Source organism: Mesocricetus auratus, unplaced genomic scaffold (assembly GCF_017639785.1).
Source record: "Mesocricetus auratus isolate SY011 unplaced genomic scaffold, BCM_Maur_2.0 Super-Scaffold_100014, whole genome shotgun sequence".
NCBI lineage: Eukaryota > Metazoa > Chordata > Mammalia > Rodentia > Cricetidae > Mesocricetus > Mesocricetus auratus.
The window spans coordinates 3415001-3442131 of record NW_024429197.1 but is presented as its reverse complement, the minus strand read 5'-3'; the positions used below and the strand labels follow the sequence as shown (position 1 = coordinate 3442131).

General features: G+C 51.8%; 1 protein-coding gene and 1 long non-coding RNA gene across 3 annotated transcripts in view; one reads left to right on the top strand and one right to left on the bottom strand.

Annotated features, from left to right (window-relative positions):
• Igsf21 (immunoglobin superfamily member 21) overlaps positions 1-27131 on the bottom strand; it is a 214609-nt gene that overhangs the window by 9275 nt on the left and 178203 nt on the right. Inside the window, exons 4-5 of the mRNA XM_040757538.1 lie at positions 26906-27024; positions 1238-1353 (exon numbers count right to left, since the gene is read on the bottom strand). Coding sequence (XP_040613472.1) covers positions 1238-1353; positions 26906-27024 — 235 coding nt within the window. The remainder of the gene's footprint in view (positions 1-1237; positions 1354-26905; positions 27025-27131) is intronic.
• Positions 1348-12325, top strand: LOC121144166. 2 transcript variants are annotated; one of them, XR_005881479.1, is made up of 5 exons: positions 1348-1725; positions 5271-5394; positions 5965-6102; positions 6789-7214; positions 11616-12325. It is a non-coding gene; the product is annotated as an uncharacterized LOC121144166 (long non-coding RNA). The 2 variants fall into 2 exon arrangements; XR_005881480.1 differs by lacking the exon at positions 5965-6102.

Here is a 27131-nt window from a genome sequence, read left to right as displayed (position 1 = left end):
ACATCCTTATGGGTTCTGAAGGGGAGTCTTGGGGAGACTCGTGAGCCACATCTTCAGCATTCAGTGGCTGTGAGGCCAACTTTATCATCTCCATGCCTGGGACTGCAGTGCGACCCTAAACCTGCCCACTGAGCCCTGATGGACATGCCTCCATGCCTCACTAGAGATCTCCTGACTCCATGCCTCTGCACCCCTGACCCCTGACCTCCATGTGTTACATTGCTGACCTCTGTGCCCTGTAGCCTCATCCCAGGCTCCCCTGTCTCCATACCCCTGATCCCTGCCCCATCTGCACACTCTCCACCAGGCATCTCTACACATAGCCACTCCCCTGCCCTGAGGTTGGCTCTGGGGGTCCCAGACTCTGAGAGGGGCTGACCAGATCCTCAGGTCTTCCCGCTGGTCAAACACGTGAGAAAGGTCACATTGGGAAGGAGGGGCCCGCTTACCTCTCCATCTGAGTTCTAACTGCAGGTCCTCATTGCTCCAGCCCTACCTATTCCCTATCCTGCTAAATTCAAGGAATGTGCGAAACTCACTGAGTTGAGGTCTGGAGTATTTTAAAATATCCACACTAGAATTTCCCCCAAACGTAACTCAATGACCCTGATATGGTGCATGGAAGTGCTCTCAGCGACCTTTGAGGGTTTCACGATGCCCCCTACCCATAGAAGTTGGCCACATGAGGTTTCATTGAGTAATGGTTGGGCCAAAAGAGCCCCAATGGTTTCTGAAACATTGATGGTGTCCGACTCCTTGGGTTTGTACTAAAACTAAGAAGGTGAGGGGGACCCCTGCTCAGGGTCAGTCCTTGGGATTGGTGTGACCAGAAGCAAGACTCGATCAGGTGACCATGGGTCTCCATGACTGAGAACCCAACTCTATTTTTCTTCCTGCCCCCTTCTCTCTCCCTTCCCCTTTCCTGTCTTTCTTTTGGGGGACTCTCTAAACCCCATGGAGGCTTGGGAGGAGCAGTGGGCTTCAAGTGTGAGAACATGAACTTGGGGCCCATCTCTATGGAAAATATCAGGGAGACTATGAAGAAGTCCCTTGCCATCTCTGGACCCCGTTCAATGTTCCTTATCCCCCTCAGAATCTAGGGTATTACAGGATTGGGCAGAGGGAATAAGAGATGTGCTGGGCAGACCATTCCTGTCTGGGCACAGAAGTGGTACCTGAAGAGGACTCAGGGAGCAGGAATCTTAGCAAACTGAGGACTGGGCCCCCAAGCACTTACCATGGGTGCTGGCTTCCCTCCGGACACGATGCAGACCAGCGTGAAGTTCTGGGCCTGATACCGGCTGAAGGGGGCAGGTGAGTCAGCAGCCACGACTTCGATAGAGGTGGGAGGAGCTTCCAAAGGGAAGAGGAGGAGACTATGACTCAGTTGGGGAACTCAGAAAGAGTTCTAAGGGCTACCTTAGGTATTGACTATGGCAAGCATGGTGTCCCTCGCTGGGGACGCAGAACAGAGCCCTGCTTCGTGGATCTTTTAGCCCAATGAAAGAAACACAGAGCACTCAAGAGGGCATGAAGATTGAAGTGGTAGGACGTATCCTAGAGACAGCATCCTAGCGCAGAAGGGGACCTTCCCCCAGTCAAGAGATTTTGAGGAGTCAGTGACAGAGAAGACACACTTTCCTGCGATCCAAGGAAGCAGCAGCTGACAGGAGGACAGAAACAGCACATACAAAGGACTGACGGTGGAACGGAGTGGAGGACCAGGTGAGCGTGCTCAGGTTGCCCCAACAGCCAGGGCCGTAAGTGGCAGCTGCTCCCTGTTTAGGCTGGAGTCAGCTCCAACCTGTGTAGGGGGCTATGACATTTTCAGGAATTTGTGAGCCAGCTGTTAAACTGTTACCAACTTGAAACAGGTCCCTGTGGGTGTCTTTACACCACAAAATCAGTAACTGCTGCAGATAAAGACCTCGGTCCCTCCCTCCTCTACTTCCAGCCTCAGAAAGCTGTGACCAGCTCACCCCAGACTAAGCACTCTTTCCTCTCTATCCTGAGATTAGTGGGGAGCCACTGAAAGTTTTAAATGAGAGCAGGGACACAGTAACAACTCCATTTTGAAGAAGCACAGCGTGGGTTTCGGCTGGACAGGACAGCGCAGACTCCATGGGCTTGGAATGAGCTAAGCAAGTCACTTAAAGTTGCCCCAAACTGGGGGCTTCTCTCTCCCTTCCTGGAGCCCGGCTTGGTGTGGTTAGCAGCCTCCTTCTCACCTTCTCCTTACCCACATCCTGGCTGGGTCATCACCATCCCCGTGTCTTGAGGACATTACCACACTGTGAGCCTCTGACCCCTGCTTTGTTAAGTGGGAATAATACTCAGTAGATGTGACCACGGGACTGAACTTGAGCTAGAGAAACTGCAGGGCTCCATGCTGGGAATTCAACCTTAAGATGATCTTTCGCTATGATTTCCCGACATCCTTGGCATCTGCAGGAGGCACCATCTTTGAAATCTGCTTGGGGCAGGCTGTCCATTCTTGCTTCCCTGGCCTTGGGCCTGTGAGTGACTGTTGGTGGGGCAGGGGTGGGGGCATACAAAAACCACCAGAAGATGCTGGAGACCTTGCCTTCCTGCAGGGGCTTTTCACCCCAGTTGAGTTTAATTAAGTTCAGCGAGCATTTCCTGACACCTGCCAGGTGTGGGGCGTGGTGCCAGGGGCCCGCTGCGGGCCTCCAGCGAGGAAGCGGATAAGTGCCGAGAAGTCTGTTGGCTGGTGGGGGTGGCAAGCATGGGGCTGCTCTGTTTTAGGGCGCAGTGAGATGGAGCCAGGTACGAGCCATCATTTCATTCAGGCAGCCACACATGCTGGGGGCGAGAGAAGGGAAGCGAGCGGGAAGCTTGAGAGAACAATAGACGGAGAATTGTAATTAAGTGGAAGATGGCTCAAAACAGATGGTAAGTGCGGTAGGAATTCGGAGAACGGAAATGCACACCAGAACACTCCAATTACCCAGACATTGCAAACTCCGCAGTGTAACTTTTACAGAACAGCACTGAAAACAAGCTCATACAGCAAGAATCAGAGCCGGCCCAGCTTCCATGAGCTGACTCTTCAGCCTCGCTGCTGGCCTGTGCTATTCCCATTCTACGGATGGGAAAACACGAGATGTGTGAACAGACCCCAGTCTGCAGTCAATGTGAGGTAGAGCTGAGATCGGACCAGTGGCAACCTGGCCCTGGAGCTTAGGTTCTCTGTTTTGTTTTGTTTTTTTTTAGACAGGGTCTTGTTATGCAGAGTTGGCTGACCTAAAATTGTCTTTGCAGACCAGGCTAGCCTTGAATTCCTAGTGATCTGCCTGCCTCTGCCTCCGTGTGCTGAGATTAAAGGTGTGCACCATCAGTGCCGGTCCTGTCCTGATTCTCTGGCAGTCAGGATGGCCCGGCCTTCAAAGCAGCCGGTGTCTATCTGTACCTTTTTGATTCTCTGGCAGTCAGGATGGCCCGGCCTTCAAAGCAGCCGGTGTCTATCTGTACCTTTTTGCCCAAGTGCAAACTCCAGATGATGAGAGTCCTCATTCCCTGGCTTTGCAGCATCTGCAGAGAACTTGTGGTCCAGTTTCCGCAGGAACTGCTTCCAGTTCTGTTGTCCCAAGGCTGAGACATTCCAGTGAGAGTTCAGACTAAAACACTGCGTCCTGAGCTCACCACCTGTGGTCCCCATCACCTTTAGTGCCCCTCTGACATATCCTATCCCTGCCTCCATTGGTCACCATCTCCATCCTTGGCCTCGTTTCCACCATCACCATCTCTGCCTCCACCACTCTCATCCCCTTTCTCATCCTCACCTCCAAAACGTGCCAATTAAGGTTCACCCTCCAGAATGCTGCAGCACCAGAAAGGGAAGACAGACCCTCCAAAGCCACACCCCCCCCCCCCCCCGCCACTGTGTCACTGCATCAGTCAATTTCCTATTGCTGAGGTAAAACACCATGACCATGGCAACTCATAAAAGAAAGTATTAATAGAGCTTATGGTTCCAGAGGGGTTGAGTCCATGGTGGCATGGCAGCAGGAACAGAGGAGTGCTCACATCTCAAACCCCAGGCAGGAGGCAGTGAGTACAATGGGGAAGCTGCCGGAGGCTTCTGAAACCTCAAAGCCCACCCCCAGTGACACACCTCCTCCAACAAGGTCACGCCTCCTAATCCTTCCCGAACAGTTCCACTAACTGGAAACCAGGTTTGAATAAACAAAAGTCTATGGGGGCCATTCTTATTCAGCCCACCACAGTCAACTCCGCTGAGGTCACACTGAGGAGAGCAAGGTGGGCAGAACTGGTCAAGCGGTAAATGAGATGGTGACTATCTGGTACTTGACATGCCACGTTAATGACTGCTGTTGCCTCCGCTTCATTTTTGCCATGCTAGTGAAGGAACCTCCTGCATGCTGGCCAAGTGCTCTATTCCAGAGCTGTACACCCGTCCATGCATCGTTAGAAAGAAGGGAGGGAGCTTAAGGTTGGTCGTGGGCTCCAGACCAGAGCACTCAAGGTTCAGAGTCCAGCCACACTGCCTGTCAGCTGTGTGACCTTGGGCAGGCGACTTAAGCTCTCTCTATGTGTTTGCTTATCTGTAAAATGGAGTTAAAGGGGGATTGTGGTGTAGATTCAATAAATAGGACCTGCAAAATATCTTAGAAGTGTGCCCCAAAGTAGCGATGGCTGCCCTTGTTGGCAGCCCTCCCTGCTAGTTTTCTTTGTTTTAGGCTGCTTGTCAGGGACTGGGAGGATCGAGTCTGGCTGCTCTGCCTGTACATAGTTTGGCACGGAGACCATGAAGTTCTTGGTGTTTACACCCTTGACCACAGTAGGCACCCATACCCCGTAGCATCTGAGCACCCCAAATGATGCAAGTTCACACTCATGTGTGCTGGAGCTGTAACAGGCATACCAAATTTCAGAGGCTGAAGTTTTAAAAGAACATTGCAAGATAGCTGGGGAGAGGCACACGCACTCAGGTGCACACACAGAGGCACACACACACAAACTCATGGACACACACACACACACTACCCATGCAATACGCATGTGCACACACACACAAACTCATGGACACACACACACTACCCATGCAATACGCATGGGCACACACACACACACTACCCATGCAATACGCATGGGCACACACACTCATGCACACACACACATGCACACAGTTCCCATCCTCTTCCTTCTCCCATCCCTGTCTTGTTTCTACTCCCCTCTCCCCCACCCCGCTGCTGACTCCAACTCCATCCCTGCTTTCACTTCCCCAGAATGTCTCCATCAAGGTAAAAACCAAGCAAGTTTTCATGTGTCCCGGGCCTGCTGAGATCCAGTCTCCATTCATCCAAAGACAGTCAGCTGAGGAACAGCCATAAAGTTCATGGGACCTCATGGGTAAGAATAGCCCGGTTCAGTGACGGGCTCAGAGTGAGCAGTGTGTGTGGCCGCTTGGCTGTGTCCAGCTGTAATCAGGCAGTGACGAATGGAGAAGAATCTTCAGTGGAGAGCCTGCATCATGCTCCTTCCCACTCCTCTGCTGTGTCCACTGGACAGCGGTGTCCAGAGCTCCCAGCATCTGTTTGGGGGCATCTCTCAGAGACACTGTCTGTGTGTAATCAAACTCTTTGCATTTATGTGTATCGCTCTTAAATTCCCCAGGCCCCACCCCACAACCACCCAGTCAGCCGGCTTTCTGGTTTATTTTTCTCACTTTGTCTTAAGAGGAAAGATCTGCTTCTGGAAGTTTCCTTGGCTAATTCTGGGTGCTACTGTCAGGGCACAGCAGCTTCCAACCAGACACCACCACGCAGCCCAGCTAGCCTGTCACCCTGTCCCACAACCACAGAGGGAGGCAGGAGGGGAAGTTATTTTAGACTCAACAATTCATATTGATGGAGTATGGTGGTGCTCGGTGATCCATTTTATGAAATTAATCCTGAAATATGGCCTGTCTGTATCTTGCAGGCAGAAGTTTGTTTCGGGCTCTGTAACTCACTTCTGAGCTAGTGCAGCCGCTCGCTCAGCTCTGTAAATTATCTCGAGGTCTTTGCGAGGGAACACGGTCAAGAAACACCAGCAACATGGGAAGGGGACCTTCCCCAGGTGTGTCCACTGTGCCCCACCCCATCAGGTCACCCTCCTCAGCCTGAGGTACCCACTTTAGCAAAGGCAGAGCTCCACCCCCAGACTGGGTAGTTACTATCATTGGAGTTTTAGACCAATCAGCTGCCACCCGCCCCCAGCATCAGCTTTCCTGTCTGTGAAATGGACTGAAACTGACTGCATTCTCCAGCACTCCAGCTCCCAGGTTTTTTGAGGGAAGCAGAAGAAAAATGGGCATTCTCTTATGGGAATGTGGAATGCTGAGCTGGCAGAAGGATTGTTTCAGCCTTCTGTAGCCTGTCCTCTGGCCTCTCAGGAACACTATTGTCTTCAGGGAGGGACCCTCCCACCTGCCCCTCAGGTAACGCTCTGTGAAGGTGCTGAGCCTGCTCCAGTCCTGAGAATCATTTATCACAGGGAGGGCATCAATTAGATTTGGGGGAGGGGCGGGAAGAAGGAATGGACAAGTTCAAAATTATATTATTTGCAAAAAAATCCATTCTTCCCCTCAGCATGCCTGCTCTATCGACTGCCTTCAGCTCCTAGCCATTATGCTGTATTTCAAACAGCAGAAAACTAGCCTCTAATATAAGTGTCCATGAATATAAATGTCCCGTGTGGTCCACTTTCATTTCTTTCTTTGATTTCTTGATCTTGTGTCTCTGTTCCTTTCCCATTCTCTCCAGAGTTTCAAGATGGCACTCAGCACAGCGCCTCCTCCAGGAAGGTCTCCCAGCTGCAGCTTCCAGAGCAGCCCAGCACAGACACCCTGTCTCGCTCACCCTGGGCCTCGATGCCTTCCTTACCTGACTCCTCCTCATCTCTCAAGGCTGGCCTCAGGTGTGGCCTCCTCAGACAGCACTCCAAACCTGGCAAGGCCTTTTCTCTGGGTGCCCAGAGCTGGTCCCCCTCAAGCTGCTTGTCACTCTGACGAGGGTTTGCCTCTGTCTCTCAGCTGGACTGTGTGATACCCAGAAGCTCAGATCCCATTCCTGTTTGTGTCTCTTACTTCTATAAGCACAGAGGACACCAGCCAGGCTGTGACAGGGATCCCGGATGACGCTGACAGTGCCCTGGGTCAGTCTGTCTTCATCTCCTGCCTTTTCCATCAGGTACACACTCCGTCGCCATACTCCAAATACCCTGAGCTCCCCCTGTCCCTTCTCCTGTCCCTTCCCTCCTTCTTTCCCCAAGCACCCGGAGAGCAGGACTCCTGTCTCCTCCCAACACACAGGATCACTCAAGAAATGTCTGTACCATGGCAAGTCAGGGAGGGATCCTGGTGCCGCACCCTCCAGCCCCTGTCCCATCTGAGAAGGTGGAAGTCTCCCCCCACTCTCTTTCCCAGTGACCGGTTCCCAGTAGAAGTGGATCTGGACAATGAAGAAAGAGGGGACAGGGAGGGAAAGGCTCAGATTTACAGTTTAGGGAAAAATTGAATACTAAACTGAATAGTCACAGTCCCATGCAGGAGCAAACCCAGGACAAGTCCCTACATGGGGCCATGATCCGAGACTTAGCTGCTGTACCTACATGGGCCATAAATGCAAAGTCATGCCCGTCCCCTATGAACTTGAGCTTAGCCATGGGACCCCTGTGCTGAGGGGGTCTTGTCCCAGGTCATTGCCAGCGTGGACAGCCACTGGTCCTCGGGGCCTTCCCACCCTGAGCCAGAGGCCAGTATCATCTGCTCTCTTGAGCTGCTCTGTGGTGAGCTGCTGGCAGTACCACCCACCTGCTTGCCCCTCCCTCCCTGCCAGCTGTGGCAGGTGATAAACAGCTGAGCTGGAAGCTCTGGCTGAGTGCCTTGGAGAGCAGAGGCTACCCCAGGGGAGTGAAAAAAAAAGGGCACTAATGAGGCCAGTGGGGGAGGGGAAGAAAGCCTGCCCACATTCCAACAGGGTTGGTGCTTCCTGTTGGATCTGGACTGTCACTCCAAAGCTCTTTTGATGTGTGTGTGTGTGTGTGTGTGTGCGCGCGCGCGCGCGCGCGTGCACGCGCGCACGTGCACGTGTGTGTGTGTGTGTGTGTGTGTGTGTAGTGGTATGCATGAGGATGTCAGAGGACAATTTGTGGGAGCTGGTTCTCTTCTTCTACCTGTGAGTCTTGGGGATCGAACTCAGACCATCAGGCTTGGCATCAAGCACCTTTATCTGCAGAGCCATCTCACCAGCCCTCCAGGATGTCTCTAGACTATGTCTTGAACCCACTGGTTCTCAAAATATGTTCCCCTGGACCAGCAGAGGCAGCACCCTCTGGGAGTCAGTCACCATTGTAAGTCCTTGGGCCCCTTCCATACCCAGATATTGGACTTTCAGTTCCTCCAGGTGACTCCAAGGCAAGTTCTAATGTGCCAGTTGCTGCCTTGACCAGGGTAAGCTTCAATGGGTTCACCCCTAAGTTGTCTTGGTACATAATAGATGCTCAGTAGACAGTAGAGATTACTGTTCTCCAGGAGGAGCAGGTTTGAGGGTATGGGAGAATGCCAGCCTGGTCCTCCAAGAGTCCATATACAGGCCTAGGGCCTCCCTAACCCTCTGCACTGATTGGGTCCAGGACCTCACACCTCAAAGCCCCGCCTCCCACAACTGGAGCAATTTTCTAGCTTGCCTGGATTGACTGCTTGTCAATAACCCAAGGTTTTGATTGGCCTTCAAAGCTGTCAGTATCGTGTAGTAGATCCTCCTGTGGTGCTGCATTCTTTGGCCTGAGCCTGGGTGGGTGACTTCCTCCTGAGAGTCTGAGCCATCCCACACTGCTATTGTGTTTTATAGAGCAAATGTATCAAAGACACATAGGTGCAGAGCTGAAATCTATGGGGTGTGTCACAGATTCAGTTTACAACAGCGGGGCTGGCCGATTTAGGGAACTTTTTTAGTACACCCCACAGGTGCGTATTACATGCTTGGGCAGTTTTACCCTGTGCCATATGTGCCAGTGCACTAGAAGCTTCTGGAAGGTTCTGGGAGGCACTGTAAGTGCAGAAGCATACTGAAGAGTCTCCTCCAAGCCCATCGGCAGGAAGTTCCAGGAAGCCCACTCGGGACACCACTGTCCCACTAGCTGAGCCATGTCCCTCCAAGCACACGCAGAGAGCCCCTGTGCTGGTGGCTGGGAACAGGGCTCACCCCTGCCTAGATGAGCAGAGCTCAGGAACCCCAGCTGCAGGGGAGGGGGGCGTGCTGCAGTCTTGGCTAGGAGAGCTGTGTTCCTAGGGAGTTGGTGGGACAAGGGCAACATGAGCATTGTCACATGGGCATTGTCTCTGGGAGCAACTTGAGGGGCAGGAGGTGGAGCTGTGGTCCCTGACTTAGGCTTCCAGCTGGGAGAGCAATTCAGAGTCAGTAGAATGCACACTCAGTGCAAGTTTGGGTTCCAATCTTGCCCAGAGCTAGGAGTCTTGGGGGGTGACTCTCCACACTAGGCCACTACCAGGAGGGAAAGGACGGGCACCCCAGTGTGTGACCTCTCAGTGGGCACTCGTGGACTCTGGCTCTTTTGTTTATTATTGCATTGGAAACAAAGGCACCAGTGGGCGATCAAGGGGCTGAAGGCTGTGGAGGCTCTGACTCCAGTCTCTAGATGACTTCCCCTTCCCTGTCCTCAGTTCCCCATTTAACCAGTGACACGGCAGACAACGGCCGAGGGGTCATGCGCACACCCACATTCCATAGCAGTCAGAAGGTCTCTTGGTTGCCCACCAGTTCATCCCTGTGGACATCCCCAGTCTCCTGGAAAGTACCTGACTCCACACCTGCACCCACACCCCAGCTCAAAGCCTTCCTTCCAGGGCGGGGCGGATTTTCCGGAAGGCCAATATTGAGTCCACTGCCTTTCTTATCCTATGAATATTTTAGGATTGATTTTTAAGTCAGAGGCAAATAAATCATCTGTCTGGCTTGCTGTTCATAATCGTTGTTAAGGAAGAGTTGCAGGAAGAGTATCCAGTGGGAAGGGACTCACACATTTCCTCCCTGGTGGTTCATAATAAAGTTCAGTCAGGGCTGGGGAGCTCAGTGGTTAAAGTGGTTGCCACATCTCTCTCTCTCTCTCTCTCTCTCTCTCTCTCTCTCTCTCTCTCTCTCTCTCTCTCTGTGTGTGTGTGTGTGTGTGTGTGTGTGTGTGTGCACGCGTCTTGCCTGTAAGTCCAGCCTCAGAAGGCAGAGATAGAGGATCCCCAGTGCAAGCTGCTGGCGAGACTTGCTGTGTCTATCAGTGAGCTCTGGGTTTGACTGAGAGCCCCTGCCTCAGTGAATGAGGTAGAAGCGCATTTGAGGATGACTCCTGACATCAACCAGGGGCCTCCACGTGCACATGCACACATATGTGTGCCGGCACACATGCAAATATGCACATACATGTGCATGCCACACACACAGTGGAAAATGGGGAAAAAGCTATTGACCCATGCATATTCAAGTGCCTGTCACTCAGCTTCAAGCCTGAATATTGCTGACTGCCCCCATTACTGACTCTCCCTTGGATCGGTGGAAGAGCTGAGTGAAGCTTTATTCTAGAAGGTGCCCAACTGCAGGCCAGGAGGAGGGGCGTGGCTGGAGCTCCAGAGGTTCAGGGTCTGTAGCTCCTCCTCATCATAGCCTTCCAGGTCCTTCTAATCCTTTCAAACAATGCCACTCTTAAGTGACTAAGAATTTAAATATGTGAGCCTATTCTTACTCAAACTGCCACAAGCAGGGGACACCCTGTATGCTGCAGCATAGGGAGGGAGCATGCTCAGTACTGGGTCTCCAGCCACCTGATTCACCTCTGACCTAGGAATCTGGTTACTCAAAATCACATCTTGACTCTGACATTCAGTAGTTAGGTGATACCGGCTTGTCACTTATCCTTGCTGAGCCTTGGTTTCCTCATTTGTAGAATGGGACCATCATAGTGTGGGCTTTATAGGGTTCTGCTGAACACTATATAAAGTATTGAGACACTTGCCTGGCACCTGCTGAGTGCATTCCTGGTACCACTGCCATCTCCCCATTTTGCAGCTTAGAGGGGTGTTGCCTGAATTTGAAGTAGCTCCCCCATAGACTCATATATTTGAATTCTTAGTCACCAGGGAGTGGGACAATTTGAAAAGATTAGAAGAATCAGGAGGTGTGGCCTTATTAGAAGTATGTCCCTGGGGATGGGGTTTCAAAAGACCATGCCAGACCCAGAGTCTCTCCCTCTGCCTACAGATCATAATGTAGTTCTCAGCTACTACTCCAGTGCCTGCCTGCAGGCCGCCATGCTCCCCACCAGGATGATAAGGGACTAAACTTTTGAAACTGTAAGTGAGGCCCAATTAAGAGCTACCGCGGTCATGGCATCTCCTCCCAGCAAAAGAACAATGACTAAGACACTGCTTGAAGGATGTACACCACCCTTCCCTTCCTGCATCCGGTACCATAGGATGCTTCCAGCAGCTAGAGCCAGCACCGTCCAGGAAGAGACTCCTGCCTGGGATGCCCTCATCCCTCAGCTTGTACCCTTGTCTTTCCCCACCTCTCTGTTCCCAGTCTTTCAGGAAACTGTGTTCCTGCCGGCTCCCCACCAATCACAGACTCCTTGAGGAAGAAACTGGGTCTTCCAACCCTGGGACTTGGAGGTCAGGCACTGCATGCACACAGCAGCCTGAGGAACCGTTGGGCCTCAGTTTCCTTTTCTGTAAAGTGGGAATAATCTTACTTGTCTCCTCACATTAACCGCTTCGAGAACCTCCCTGAAGAACTCTGCCCAGTGCCTGGCTCATCATGAGCCTGTCAGCCAAGGCTTTAATGACTGAGGATGGACACGGGAATCATGCTTCCTCCTATACAGACAGGGAAAGCAAGTCTGGGAACCCACTGTGGCCAGATCAGCAGTCAGGACTACGAGCCCCAGGGCAGCACATGCAGCATGATCTCAGTTTCGGCTTCCCCTTCACACACACAGGGCCAGGACTGTGTTTCCCCAGCCCGCCTCCCTTCTGCACCACGGTTGGCTCCCACACTGCGGCCTAGCTCACACTGCTGGCCTCACTCTGCTCGGGCTCCTCAGGCGGCTACCGGAACACCGAACCTCAGCTTTCTGCTCTCTTTACAACCCTGGGCCTGAGGCACTGCAGCTCCAGCATCACATATCACTGGTAATTAAGGGTCCTGTCCCAGGGAGGGGCGTTTACCTTCTGCCAGAGACACTAAATCCTACTCCCGGTGGTGTGGGGGAATAAAGCATCGCGCTGACCTAACACTTGTCAGGGTTTAACGGTGCTCCTGCAGATAGGCTCAGGTGGGAATGGGGGGAGGGGGGCAGAGCAGATGTGCCTCTGCAAGCAGGCAGACTCTATGGGTGGCAAAATGTGGCAGGTCCAGAAGGCTGGGGGGACTTGGATGCTGCAGCCACTTGTCTGGACAGCTCAAGGGAGATGAGCTTCTTTTGCCCCCGGCCTCCCCCAAGGCAGGGTGGGCGTGTCAGTGAGAGGCCATACAGAAGCTTCTGGAACGAGGCTATTGGGCTTCCATGATGGCTCTGCCACTGACTCACTGTGTGACCTTGGTCATGATATATGATCTTTCTGGGCCTCAGCTTCCTCATTGACTAAAGTGTGGAAGGCTGTGTCCCAAGGGTTGTGAATTTCATTTAAAGTGCTTGGGGCCAAGTCTGCCACTGAAAACCACACTTACTTGGCTGCTCTCTATTGACCCAATGAGCTCTTCGTAGGGGGTGTGGTAGCTTGAATGTAAGCTTATAGGGAGTGGCACTATTAGGAGGTGTGGCTCTGTTGGAGTAGGTGTGGCCTTGTTGGAGGAAGTGTGTCACTGTGGGGGCGGGCTTTGAGGTCTCCTATGCCCAGTATCTCAGTTCACTTCCTGTTGCCTGCATATCAGGATGTAAAACTCTCAGCTCTTTCTCCAACATCATGTCTGCCTGCACACCGCCACGCCCCACCATGATGATAATGGACTGAACCTCTGAACTGTTGTAAGCCATACCAATGAGATGTTTTCCTTTATAGGAGTTACTGTGTTCATGGTGAATCCTTACAGCAATAGAAACCCTAACTAAGACAGGGGGTGCTTGTAAAGGTGGTTTGAATTAAAAAGAGCTTGTGAGATTAGAGCTTGAATTAAAGGGAGAGCTTGTGAGCTTCCCCTTGGGCCCTGAGTTCCCTGGGAGGGAGAGGGTGGCCACGAGCTCTGTGGTTCTGAGGGGGGACGGCTACACTCACAGAGGTGTATGCTATTTGACCAAGCTGTCTTCTCTCCCACTCACAATCACGGAGGCAGTTAATGTAAACCACACTCAGTGTGGGCTTCGTCTCCATCTCCAGCTTAAGCCTTAAGTCCCCTGTAGAGAAAGAACAGCAAGAGGGTGACTGAGGGCCAGCTCGGTACGCTGAACTGACTCAGTTCCCTCTGGACTCCCACCTGTTGATTCCCAGGCTGTTGGAGTACTGACAGTATGCCTGGGCATCTCATGCTGTCCATGCTGAGAAAAGGCTTGGTGTCTGGTGGGGGCGACTTTTCATCCAGTGGCCATCTGGCTGTCTTGCTGCCTCTGGCTGAATATCTTTTGTCCCACTTCCCTTGAAAGGGGCTCAGCGGGATGAGCAGGATGGCTGACTGAATGAATGTGTTGGGTCTGTGTGAGGCACACATTGTGCTGCTGTCAAGGGCACCCCAACTTGGCAGAGCTGTGTTCAGAGAGGGTGGGTAGGGATTCGAGGATTCTGTGCTGGAGGAAGACAGCAGGCTCAGACCTTGGGGGCTGAAGCCGGGAAGTGACTGCCCTTGCTAGATGACTTGGTTCACTCTCAAGTGCTCCTCTGAGCTCAGATCCATCTGTCTGCCTGTTCCACACTGGCACTCAGTTGGTGGCTTTGGCAACTGAGAGGCTGGTGGGCGGGCACGTGGGTGGAGGGGACATCAGTCCTTCGCCACACCCCCAGCTGGTTCCAGGCACTCAAGACAACAGTGGCGTGCTCTAGACACGCTTGTACCCAGCTTGGAGGGCCTTGGTTGGCCTATCGTGCCTGAGTACTCTGGACCTTCATGGCAGCCAGCCCAGCCACTATCTCAGGCCCTGCACTGCCCATCTAGCTTGCTATCTTGGAAGATCTATCCGGTCGACAGGAAGTAGGCCTGGGGAGATGCCAGGGGCCTTCAGTCTCCATTCCATATCTCTGAAGCTGAGGGCACTGACTGAGGTCTCACAGCTGTCCCGGTGCCTTCTCAGATGAACATCTCAGCACTGTGCTGGGTCTTGCTACACATTGCATGCCTGTCCTCTCTCTCAGTTGATTCCCATGCCTGAGGACTGCTGTGAAGAATGATCCGTCATGGCCAGATGCTATACTTACTGACCAGTCCTGGGGCTGGCTTGTGTGGTCTCAGCCTTTCTCTGCCCCACCACAAAGGCAGTGTGTGGTGTGTGAGCCCAGCACTTCCTGTCCAAGCAGGTCCAGCGCTTCCTGTCCACTCATGGGCACCATTGTCTGTGCCTTGCAGCAGGCCCGTGGGAGAGGAGACCCATTTCCTGGGAGGAAGACCCACCGGAGAGGAAGTAACAGGAAGGAGTGGGTCTGGGCAGGGTGCTGGCTCTATGCTCCCATCTCTTGGCAGCCATCATAGTGTAACACCCTGGGAGGGGACAGAATTGCCACCATCCTGTTGACAGATCCGCCCCTGGCTGTTTCCATTGCTTGCAGCTGTTCCCTGGGCCCAGCCCCTGCTGAGGCTGATGCTAATAGGGAGAGTGTTGGCCAAAGGGCAGGGAAGGAGAACAGCCTTCACTGTGAGCCTGGGCCACAGGGCTCTATGTATTTGACAGTCGCATGCCCCAACAGGGGAGATGCTGCTGCAACCCCCAGTTAGCAGAAAGGAAGACTGAGGCCCAAGGAAATGAAGTGATATTCCAGGCTATGCTCCCTGTGCTCCATATGCTCTACTGTATGTTATTATGTTGTCTCTGAATTGTTTAATTGCTGAGGAAGGAGCAAGAGGGAGAGATGCCATGTACCGGAAGAAGGAGTAATAGGTCCAGACCCTTCTCCAGTAAGCTAAGACCACATGGAAATACATAGATTGGTTGTTATGGGTTAATAATTAAGACAGAGGTAGCCAATAAGAAGTCCTAGACATTGGCCAACAGTTTAATACTTAATATGTCTGTGTGCTTATTTGGGGTTGAAGCATTGGCAGGACGAGGCTGGAAAGAAAAACTCCAGTTACACCCTACAGTGGGCAGAAGTGGGGCTCGGTGATGAGGCAGGAGAATAGACAATAGCGGAGGAGGAAGTGCCAGAAATCAACAGGAAAGGTAGTAGAGAAAATACTCAACCCTCCCTCTACTGGGGCTGTGTCAGCCAAGGGAGCACGCTCAGAAAGCCCGTGTCTATATGAACTTGGGAGAAGTGAGTACTGTGTCAATGCCCATCAAAGTCACCAGATGAGGGGATCACAGACCCTGGCTGGAAACCCACCCCTCCATCAGCCTGGGAGCAGGCAGCTGCGAGACAATGTTTACTGAAAACACGTTTACTGAAAACAATTCAGTGCCATAGGCTCCTGATAAGAAACACCATGACTTTGATCTTCCTGATGGCTAGCTACTCCCTGCTGTTCCAGATTCTGGTGCCAGAGATTTAACCACCAGCCAGGAGGGAGGAGAGGAGTGTGAGAGGGCTGTTGGAGATTTGTGCATGTATGGATGGCAGAAGCTTTTTCTGAAGGGAAGCACTTTTCTTGGGAAGTTCTCCTAAGCCGATTTGGGGGAGCATAAAGTTTCCTTTTCACAACCGACTGGTCTCTGTGTCATCTATCCGACCACCTCGCCACATTCTCGGATACAGGCTGTGCAGGAGGCGCGGCAACCAGGGACCTTATTTCGCCCCTTTCTTGCTCTCTTGGAGCCGGGTCACAGGTGCAGTATGACAGCCCCAAGCCCCTTTGTGTCACCCCCTTAATGAACTTTCCCCTTTGCTGTCTATACAGTTCTGCATAAGACAAGAACTCAGTTTGCACCCTCCAAACTCAGCCCCCATCCACATGCCTCCACAGGAAGCCAGCCCACTGCCCGGGCTTCCACACTAGCGGGTCCAGCGGTTCTCAACCTCCCTAATGCTGCAACCCTCTAATATATTCCTCATGTTGTGGTGACCCCAACCATAAAAATTATTTCATTGCTACCTTGAAACTGCAATTCTGCTACTGCTATGAATCGCAATGTAAATATCTGATATACGGGATATGTGACCCCTGTGAAAAGGTTGTCCCACCTCCCCAGGGGTTGTGACCCACAGGTTGAGAAATGCTATCCTGCCCTACCCAGACTTGTATCCCTGGGTACATCTCCTTCCACTTGGTTTTCCATTTGTGAACCAGGAAAACAAACAATAGATCTCACTCTTAGAGCTGTTACCCAAGATCCAGCTGGTGCGGAGCCATGCCTGGTGGCTGATAAACACTCAGTAAATAGCATCAGGGGTAGGTAGAAAATGTATACCCAAACACAAAGCCCTCTGTGCCTCTCATCATAAGTGTGTCAGCCCCTACTATGGTGGGCCTAATATAGTTGAAGGCATTGATTACCCAGACATCTCCTTCTGTAGCTTGCGGGACCATAAACATTGGTTTGCCTACCCCAGAGTAGTAGAAAGGGGGCCAGTGGGACAGTGGAGAGGTCACAGATCTGACTTTGCCAGGGCTTCTGGTTGGACCAGGACTCTGGGGGCCTCTGAGGCAGGAGGTAGGAGTTGGGGTTCACAGCCTGGCATCCCAGTGCCTCTTGGTTCTGAGTTATCTCCAGTTCTCTGTAGTTCTGGTCTGGATCTCAGCTGGTCACATCACCCAGTCTTGGCTCCTTGGGTCTATATTTTAGAGGTTGCCTAGGGCTGGTTTACTGTGATTAATGTGTGCTCAGTGGGGGGCTCATCCCCTCAGGCTTCCAGACAGGGGCTGGAGAGCTGATCATTTTCCTCCCAGCAGGCTTCCTGGGGTGTATGGTCCTGCAGCTGTGAGTCCTGCCTCTCAGCATCCTCTGCCAGGACTTCAGAGCATTGCCATGTTCCACCCACTGGTGGACTGTGTCCCCAGACTCCTAACTCCCTCTCCCACAGGCTCATATATTTGAATGCTAGCTTTCCCACTTGGTGGAACTGCTTGGGAAGGATTAGGAGGTGTGGCATTGTTACAGGAGGTGTGTCACTGGGGGTGGCTTTGAGGTTTCAAAGGTGCCATTCCTAGTGTCTCTTTCTCTCTGCCTCAAAGTTGTATCTCAAGACATGAGCTTCCAGCGACTGCCTCAATGCCATGCCTGCTTGCCCTCTGCCATGGTATCCACCACGATGGTCATGGACTCACTCTGGAGCTGTGAGCCCATCTAACGCTTTCCTCAGTAAGTTCCCTTGTTCACAGTGTTTTGTCACAGCAACAGAATAATAACCAAGACAAGAGGAAATTTTACAGATGGCACTGTCCTCTTGACACCTCTAAAGATCCTGTCTTGGGAATTTGCCTTTCTCAAGAGAGGCTCTCTGGGCTGGACTCAACAAAAAAAGCCTGTGCCCTGGCCAGGCCTCAGGGAGGCAGGCTGGCCTCCACCAATCCTTAGGAAATACTGGTTCCTTTCTTCTGGAAGCCTCCATCTACCCAGGGCAAGCTTCTTTCTATGGGGAAGCTGGAAGAACTGGTCACCAGGGAGCATCCCATGAAGCCAGTGCCCAAAGTCACATGGCTGCTGAGCCGATCACACGTATGCATAAGGGGCAACACGGAATGAAGAGTCCCAGGAGCTGGGGTGTGGATGGGTGGGGTGGCTCTGAGGACAAGAATGTTTTTTGAATAAGCATTAAGATCTGAACTGGATCCCAGAATCCACATAAAAAGTCAGGTGTGGGGCTGGAGAGAAGGCTCAACAGTTGAGAACTTACTACTCTTGCAAAGGACCTATCTCCATTTACTTAAGGTCCTAATGCCTGCATCAGGTGGCTCACAACTAGCTGGAGTTGCAGTTCTTGGGGGAACAGGTGCTCTCTGACTCTGTGGACACCCACATGCAGCTGGTGTACATAAACTCATCCAGGGGGCACATCAAAATTAATTAAATAAGCAAACTTTCAAAAAAATGGCAGGCATATGAGAACCAATTTATTTTTTCTGTCAAAGGTGGCTTGCCCACCAAGAGACAATATTCCATAAACCCCTGCATTTTGCCCAAGCCCTGAACATTTCTGAGACTTGACTCTGTCACAACCTTTCCTTTCTTGTGTCAGATGGTGAGGTACAGCCCTCACCAGGGGGTAAGAATCAAAACGAAGAGGCCTTCCTGCCCTAGAGTATGCTTGCTAGCTGAATTCAAAGGGATGGATAGTGAGCTCCAGGAATTTGCTGAGAAATCTGGGCCCCATCCCCCCCAGTCAATAAAGTAACTCAGTATGCGCTATCTGCCCAATGCAAGAAGTAAAGTCATAAAAACTCTTAGAAGAAAACTATGTGATAAATTGTGCCTGGCATTAGTGAATGACTCCCTAACTGGGGCACTAAGAACAAGGCAGTGAAAGAAAAGCAGATCAAATAGAATGCTGGGATCAAAGCCTTTTGTCCTTCAGAGGTCACCCTCCCGACAGTGAAACCTACAGAGAGGGAGACGGATGTGCAGACAGCTGATGTGAGTCGCACATCCAAGGAGGGAGATCAAGGACTCTTACAACTAAACAACACGGGAGCAGAGGATGTGGATTGACCCCTCCCAGGGGAGATACTGATGTGGCCAAGAGCCTCCTGCAGGGGGCACAGTTCAAACCTGAAAAGAGATGCCACCTCCCGGCACCCCGATGGCTGGCTAGACTAAAAAGACCTGGGCTTTAGGAACAAGTATTGGCAAGAACTTGGTGCAGCTGAGTCCTTCAGACACAATGGGAAGCATAAAATGAGCCATGTTGGAGTCTCACCATATCCCAGTGTTTGGGATTAGTGAGGCAGGAGGATTGCTTTGAGTTAATGATAGCCTGGGTTACAGAATGAGACCTTGTCTCAAAAGCACTAAACCAAATGAAACAATAACACACACACACACACAAATAAACTCCACCCAAATCTGCCCCCCTCAAACTGTACAGCAACCGTGAAAGCTTGGAAGACTGAACCCCATTTACTCAGCAATCCATTTACTTCCAGAGGAGAAGGTAGAAACTGTGGTCACACAGGAACCCATTCACAGGTGCTCACAGCAGCACAATTCAAGAGTGCCACAAGATGGGAGTGACCCAGCACCCTTCACAGACAAGAGATCCATGAACAAGGGAAATACATATGGTGGGATACGGCTTCATACTAAAATATAATGAAGTGCTGACACATGGTATACCACGTATGAACTATGAGACCATTAATGAAAGAAGTTGGTCACAATTCATATGATTCCGGTTGTTTGAAATACCCAGAGTAGGGAAAGCAGAGGGAAGTTGAATGTGTGATCATGGCCACAAGGTTTCTTTGGGGAGTGATGGAAACATTCTGGAACTGTCTGTGGTGGTGGCTGCAGGGCCCTGGATGTAAATGGGACCCCTTAAGTGAATGGTGGTGTGTGTCACCACTCAATAGAACCGTTGCATGGAACAGTAGGGTGGGTGGCAGTGAGCACCAGCCACAATGAAAGCTGCGTAGAACACTCCGGAAGACAGACGCGCCAGGGGCCACACACCAGCACCACTCTTGGGTGCTCCAGGTGTGGAGCATCGCACTTTGGCCTGGGGGTCCAAAGGGTCACTCGGTCTGCCATCCTCTAGAGAGAGGGGGACCCCGGAGAGGAGGATTGCTTCTGTTTGTTTGTGCCAGAGTCTCTCGTAACCCAGGCTGGCCTCCAGTCCATTGCGTAGTTGAGGATGACCTTGAGTTTCTCAGGTTCCTGAGTGCTGGGATTATAAGAGGGACTATGTAGCACTGGGGATGGAACCCGGTGCTTTGTCTATGTCAGGCAAATACTCTACCCACTGAGCAGGCTCCCCAAGACAACTCTGCAGGACCTGTTTGTCTGAGTTCCCACTCCTCGGTGAGCTGCCTTCAGAGCGGATGGTGTGGTGGTTGCATAGGAGTACTTTCCACAGGCTCGTAGATTTGAAAGCTTGGTCACCAGGGAATGGCACTACTTGAAAGGATTAGGAGGTGTGGCCTTCTTGGAAGAAGGGTGTCCCCTGGGGGTGGGCTTTGAGGTTTCAAAAGCCCAAGTCAGGGGCAGTGGCTCTCTCTTCCTTCTGCCTGTGGATCCAGATATAGAACTCTCAGCTACTTCTCCAGCACCATGTCTGCCTGCATGGGGTCAGGGTTCCCTGCCGTGATGACAACGGACTAAACCTCTGAACTGTAGCCAGTCCCAGTTAAATGCTCCCCTTTAGAAGAGTCGCTGTAGTCATGGTGTCACTTCACAGCAATAGAACATCAACCAAGACAGGTGCTTAGTTATGACATAGGATAGGTCTTTGCCTCCCACTCCCATTTCCTGATAGGGAGCCCAGGCAAGTGACACCACCTTTCAGTTTCCCTCTGAGAGAGGGAAAGTGACAGGACTGCCTCTTTGAGTGCTTGAGTGTTGTCAAGAGACCATGTGAACAGCTGAGCTTGGTATGTGAGGGCTTACACAATGATGGGCGACCATGTCTCTAGGAACACTGAGCAGTGGCAGCCTTCTCCCTCCTCCTCCATTACTGTTGTGGTTTGAAATTATTCCCACAAACATATGTTGAAGTCCCAACCCCTGGTCCCTGAGAGTGTGTCCTTATTGGCGTAATGGTTTAGATGAGAGTATCCTGGACCAGGGTGGGTCTTAATGACTAGTGTCCCCAGAAGGAGAAAGTGTAGGGACTGGGGATGTGACTCTGTAAGCAGAGTGCTTGCCCAGTGTGCACAAACTCCTGGGTTAGGTCCCCAACACGTGGTGGCACATGCCGGCAAACCCTCACAATCCCGGGGTAGACACAGGAATATCAGAAGTTCAAGGCCATCCTTAGTTTCAAGGCAGCCTGAGCTACATGAGAGGCAGTCTCAAAATAAAATATAACAAAATAAAATAAAATCAGAAAGAAAGAAAAGTAGACAGGGTGGCACAACCCCCGTGGAAAGAAATACCACGTGATGCAGAGACGGATTCACGTGAAGGAGGATTGGGTCATGGAGCAGAGCAGTGAAGGCTGCGACAGTCACCAGCAGTCAGTCACTGTGGCCACAGTCTACGTGTTCATGGTCACAAGCTCCAGGCAGGCCTGGGAAATGAACACACTTTGGAAGGTTCATGAGGGGACCTCAAGTTGTGTCATCTCTGTTGGAAGCCAGGTCCCCGGGATGAGGACTTTGCCTTGCTCTCCATTGGACTCCTGGCCTGGAGCAGGGCTGGGGCTGGGGGCTGCTGAGTAAGGAGGTCTTGAGTAGCCCTCGTACCTTCTCCAAATGCCACCTTTTCCAGGGGGCCCTGCTCAAAACGAACCCACCACTCTCTGCCGGTCCCTGATCACTTTGGCACTTTTGGGCACACTGTGTGACAGTGTGGCACAGGCTCAGAACCCACTTTACAATCTGCACCCGAAGTGCATGACGCTTTTGTCTGCCTTGTTCCAGAGCACAGAATGGTACCCAGAATGTGTCACAGGCATGTCCAATCTTTTGACCTTGCCATATTATGTTGTCATTGGATATGTTGGCATCTACAAACCACAAAATACAACTCATAAGGTTTCAAGTAAGTTCCAGATTTTGGTGGGTCACATCCATAACGATCAGGAGCCACACACCCTGCCTGTGGGCTGAGGGTTGGACATGCTTGCTAGCTGCTCAATAAACACTTGCCAGATGAAGATTGAACGAGAGAGTGACCCGAGGTAGACGTGGGAGTCACTTTCTGATCTATTTGGACAAGAAAGATGTTCTGGGCTTACTCGGCTGATGGTATGCCTGCACGGAATGTCAGAAACCCTGGGTTCCATCCCCAGCTCCTTGTGGTGCATGCCTGTAATCCCAGCACTTGGGAGACGGAGGCAGGAAGATTACAAGTTCAAGAGACTGCAGAGATGGCTCGGTGGTTAAGAGCACTGGCTGCTCTTGAGGAGAATCCAGGTTTAATTCCCAGCACCCACACTACAGTGACAACTATCTGTAACTCCAGGTCTAGGGGATATTACACCCTCTTCAGTCTTCTGAAGACATTTCATGCACATGATGCACAGACACATACGCAGACAAAACTTATACACATAAAATAAAAGCGAATGCATTTGTAAAAGAGAAATTCAAGGTCACTGCTAGTTACACAATGACTTTGAGGTCAGCCTGAGCTACACGAGACCCTGTCTCTAAAACAAGACATTATGTATTATTAACTATTAAATAATGTTTTTACTGGAAAAGAAGTTGAATGACATGGACCACCAGTGTCAGAAGTAGACACTAACTTAATTGGAGTTCATCACCTGGTCTGCAGGACTCCAAGTCCAGCGCTCTGTTAGGAGGGGCTGAGTGAAAAAGGTTGTTCTGGGCGGCAGATGGGGGTGAGGGAATGGGAATGGAGGCAGTGTGGATGTTTCCTCTCCCTCCTCCAGACCCTTATGTTGTGGAGTAATCCTCCTGTACAGTGTGAATATGTATCATTCTCACTGGATACACAGAGGACAGGTAAAGCCATGAGTCACTCGGCAATACACAGATTAATAGAAATGGGTTAATGTAAGTTGTAAGAGCTAGTTAGTGATAAGCCTGAGCTATCAGCTGAGCATTTGTAATTAATATAAGCCTCTGTGTGGTTACCTGGGACTGGCAACTGGGAAAGAACTCTACCTACACCCCTATGTTCTCACCTGGGTACCACAATGCCATATGACTTTAACAGAATCCAGTGCCAGATGCTCCTGCCTGGGCTCTGTGAGTGAGGCCTATGTCCTATACCCCAGGATGATGGGTATTTGGGTTACAGACAACCTATGACAAAGGTAGGGATATCCCTTGGGAGTCTGGATGGAGTTAGGGCTGCTAACTGCAGACAATACAGGCCAGATAGGACCTCCTAGACGTAGACTCTGTCACTCACACGGCAGGCCTCTTAACTCTCAGGGCCTCTTGTTCCCTGCTCTGTAAAACAAGGACAACTATATCTGTAAGAGCCCTTGCAGGGTCACGTGATCAGCACTGGCATGTGCACTGAGCTGAGACCAGCACCAGCAAGATGCCATGACCTGTGGCTGAGGTGCTGCCCCTGGCCCCTCAGAAGGAAGACTTCAGCCTCGGCGGGGGTGAAGAGCCCAGGCCTCATTATGTTTAATTGCTTGTAACTCAAGCCCCTTAACACTCTCACCCCCACGACCTGCACCTCCAGGAAGCAGCTTTACCATCCTCCCGTGACTGTATGTAACATATTCCCAGAGCCCAGCACGCAGCTCTCAAATTGGCTCACGATTTGTCGGCAGCCTGGATAAAAACATTTTAATGGCTGTGTGCAGCACACAGCCCGAGTGTCGCTCCCGGGCCTCCCAAATGCCTTTTCCTAGCACATAGCAGGATATGATAGGCATGAAATTACAGCCAGTCTTTCAGTTTCATCTCCACCCAGAGGCCTCTGCGAGCAGCTGCGGTGGACTGACGGTGTGCAATGACTTTGATGGAGGTGGCCTGAGCCCCGTCCACAGCCTCAGCCCTTCTCCTCCCTACCCCAGGAGGCTCTCTGTACTCCAAAATCTGGGGTTCCATCCTGCCTCGCTGTTTGTTAGCTGTCACATAAGGAGGACCCGGGCATTGAATGACCTCAACTCAATTGGAGGGTCTCTGAGACACGGAGAAAGGATCTGGGCGGGGTCACAGATAAGCCTAGATTGTGAGGGCCTGTGATTTTGGAAACTGGCCTTGACACAGACATATTTGAAGAAAGTTGTGGAGTTGCGGGAAGCATAATTAAAAACAAACAAACAAACAAACAAAACCTCTCAGGGCTGGGGAGATGGCTCAGTGGTTGAAGAGCTTGTGGTGCAAGCATGAAAACTGGAGTTCAAATCCCCCAAATCCATGTAAATGCTGGGCAGGTGTGGTGGCCACCTAGAATTCTCCAGGACAAGCTGGGGAGACAGACCAGTAATATCAGCAAGCTCTGAGTTTGATTAGAGACCTTGCCTCCGTGTATAGAATGGAGGATCAATTGAGGATGACACACAATATCCATGCAGGTTCTTCCATGAACATGCACTCATCACACATGCAAACATGTATACACACACATGAACATGGAAAAGTAAAGCTAAAATCTCTTTGAGCTGGACAGATGGCTCAGTAGCTAAGAGAACCTGCCGTGCAAACGTGAGGACTGGAGTTCAGATCCTAGCACCTCTGTAAAAACCGGATAAGCTCTGAGCGTGCCCAGCACAGAGGGCAGAGAGAGCAGGACTTCCGGGGCCTGCTGGCTACCGGTCTAGCTGCAAACTCAAGTTTCCAGTTCATAGAGCGACCCTGCCACTGGGCCAAGGGCGATAGAAGACACCTGACACCTTCCTTGGGCTCTGTGTACATACGCGTGCAAGGACACCCAACACCCACATGCCCATATATCATCATACTCTTCCCAATTTGTATTGACAGTTGCTGAGTCACTGGGTGCAGACCCCACAGAAAGGAAGGGATGTTGACATAGTGACCTCTGTGGATGGGTGGCATGCAGTGTCACTGAAGGGGAGACTTCTGCAGGTGGCATGGCCAGCATGGGTGGCTGCTGCCCTTCTCAAGGCTGCAGTGGATCCTGGCTCCTCCAGGATGAGGTGCAAAGACAGGTAGGTGGTCTCCAGAGAGGAGACCCTGGGAAGCCAGACAGGCAGAGCACCCCCACTGTCCCTGCCATTCCCAGAAGCACACCAGCCTTCTAGAACCTTCACTCCTCAGATTACTCATGAACGCTGTGGTCTAAGAGAGAGGCATCTACAAAATGTTCCTCAGAAGGCCGGGCATGTAGCTCAGTGGGTTGAGTGCTCGCTTTGCAATCATGAGGCCCTGGGTTCAATCCCTGGCACCTCATAAACCGAGAGTGGTATCTCACATCTGTAATCCCAACACTGGGGAGGCAGAAGAGGGGGCTTGGAAATTCAAAGTTGCCCTTGACTAGATAGAGTTTGAGGCTAGCCTGGGCTACAAAACAAAAACAAACAAACAAACAAACAAACCAAAGTGGACTTAGTCATAGCCTTTCCTCCCTGGTTAGTTGTGAGGATGGAGTGGCACCGTGCATGGACATGTGCTAGCACCTAGCTATGCACCCAGTGGCCATTGAGGGACTTGGCTCCTCTGAGTCCCTTCCTCCTAATTAATACGCTCTCCTTCACACACCCTCTTCATCCATCGCCCTCCTCTACTTTCCTTCCAGTATCTGACACAGTCACCTGCCATCTTAGAGCTTCATCTGCACATATATCGTATGCCTGGCTCGTTCCCTGCCCTGCAAACCCACCAAGGACCGGAACTTTGTTCTGTTCAAAGTTTGTCCCTGTTTCTGGGCCCAGAGCACATGCCCTGGATGATCCATCAGCATTTGATGAGTAAATAAGGGGATCTGTCTCTCTCGTCGGACTGGGAGCCCCTTCATGGTGCAGGCTGAGCTGCGTTTCTTCCCTGGGGTGGCCAATGCAGGGCTGAGCACTGAGCATGCTCTGTCAGAGGAGCTGGCCAGTCTGCCCGGCAACGCCACCTCCTCTCCAGGCTACTGTGGTGGGATCAATGCTGCTCTGGAGGGCTGGCCTTTGGAGGTTTTCAATTTCCCCAGATCGAGGACTTTCCACGGGCCTTTGTGCTCTCATTGATTGGCAGAGTATAGCAGGATTTGTTGCCCTGACAAATATTATTTGATAAGAAAAACAGAGACACAGAGGCTGGGCCAAGGCCAAGCCCCAACATTCCTGCAGAGGAGTGGCCACAGGATGGCAGTTCCTCTGGCAAGAGCATCGTGCTGGTGGAGCTTCCCAAGACCTCTCAGAGCAAGGCCTTTGCATTTCCAGTGGGGAAACCAAGGCTGGGTGAGGGTTGATTCAGCCAATGATACATCTGCTGGACGTAGATACGAGTATTGCCGTCCCGTGTCACAGACGCACAGATGGAGGCACAGAGTCAGGGTGAGAACCCAGGAGTCCCCACATTCAGCCCAGAATGTCTTCTGACTTCCTAGCCTTTCCACACCCCCAGAAAAGCCCTGGGAGGAGCACAGGGGGCGTATATCTGGAGCATATCACAGCTGAGGTGCTGGGTTCCCTCCCTGGAGGCTCCTGGGCAGTTATCCTCTGTAGCAGATTCTCAGAGCACATGCTTCAGGGCCTTGGCCTCTGCTGGGAAAGCAGCTGCAATGGCTGCAGACTCAAGGCCTTCCTCCACTAGCCGGGCCATGCCACGGGACCTATAGCTGCGTGGCTCAAGAGAGCGACATCCCTTGCCAACCTTCTACAAACATGGCTCGGGGACTGCGACAGCCTGCTGTCTCTGGATATCAATCATTCTTCCCTCGGTGACTCCTTTGTCCAATCAACAAGCAGCCTGTCACAGACCTAGAATATGGGGATCAGGGACAAGGCATAGACTCTAGGTTCCTACAGCTTGGGACTGGGAAGTGAATGGGTCCCTAACACGAGGCTTTGGGGGCCAGGTTCCACAGCCACAGCCTTGCCACAGTCTGGCCTTTTCCTTCTCTCGCCAAGGGTGGTAGATGGGAGAGGGTCCTACATGAGCCACCGGGATTTGACCCCATGTCCCAGGACAGTTTCTGTGAGCCTGCTTGCGTGTGCATGCATCCATCCATGTCCCTCATTCCCGGAACACTGACTCACCCATGACATTGAGGAAGATGTTGCCTGAGGCGAGGACCACTTTCTCCCTGGTGGCTCTGTCGTAGATACCCACATGGCACTCATAGGGACCATTATCTGAGATCCGGACCTCAGGTAGCCTGCGGGGAAGCAGATGAAAGGGTAAGGCTGGTGTTGGAAGGGTGAGTAGGCAGTGTTCCAGGAGGCCAACCCCGGTACACACTTGTCCGGGTCCACTCATCAACTC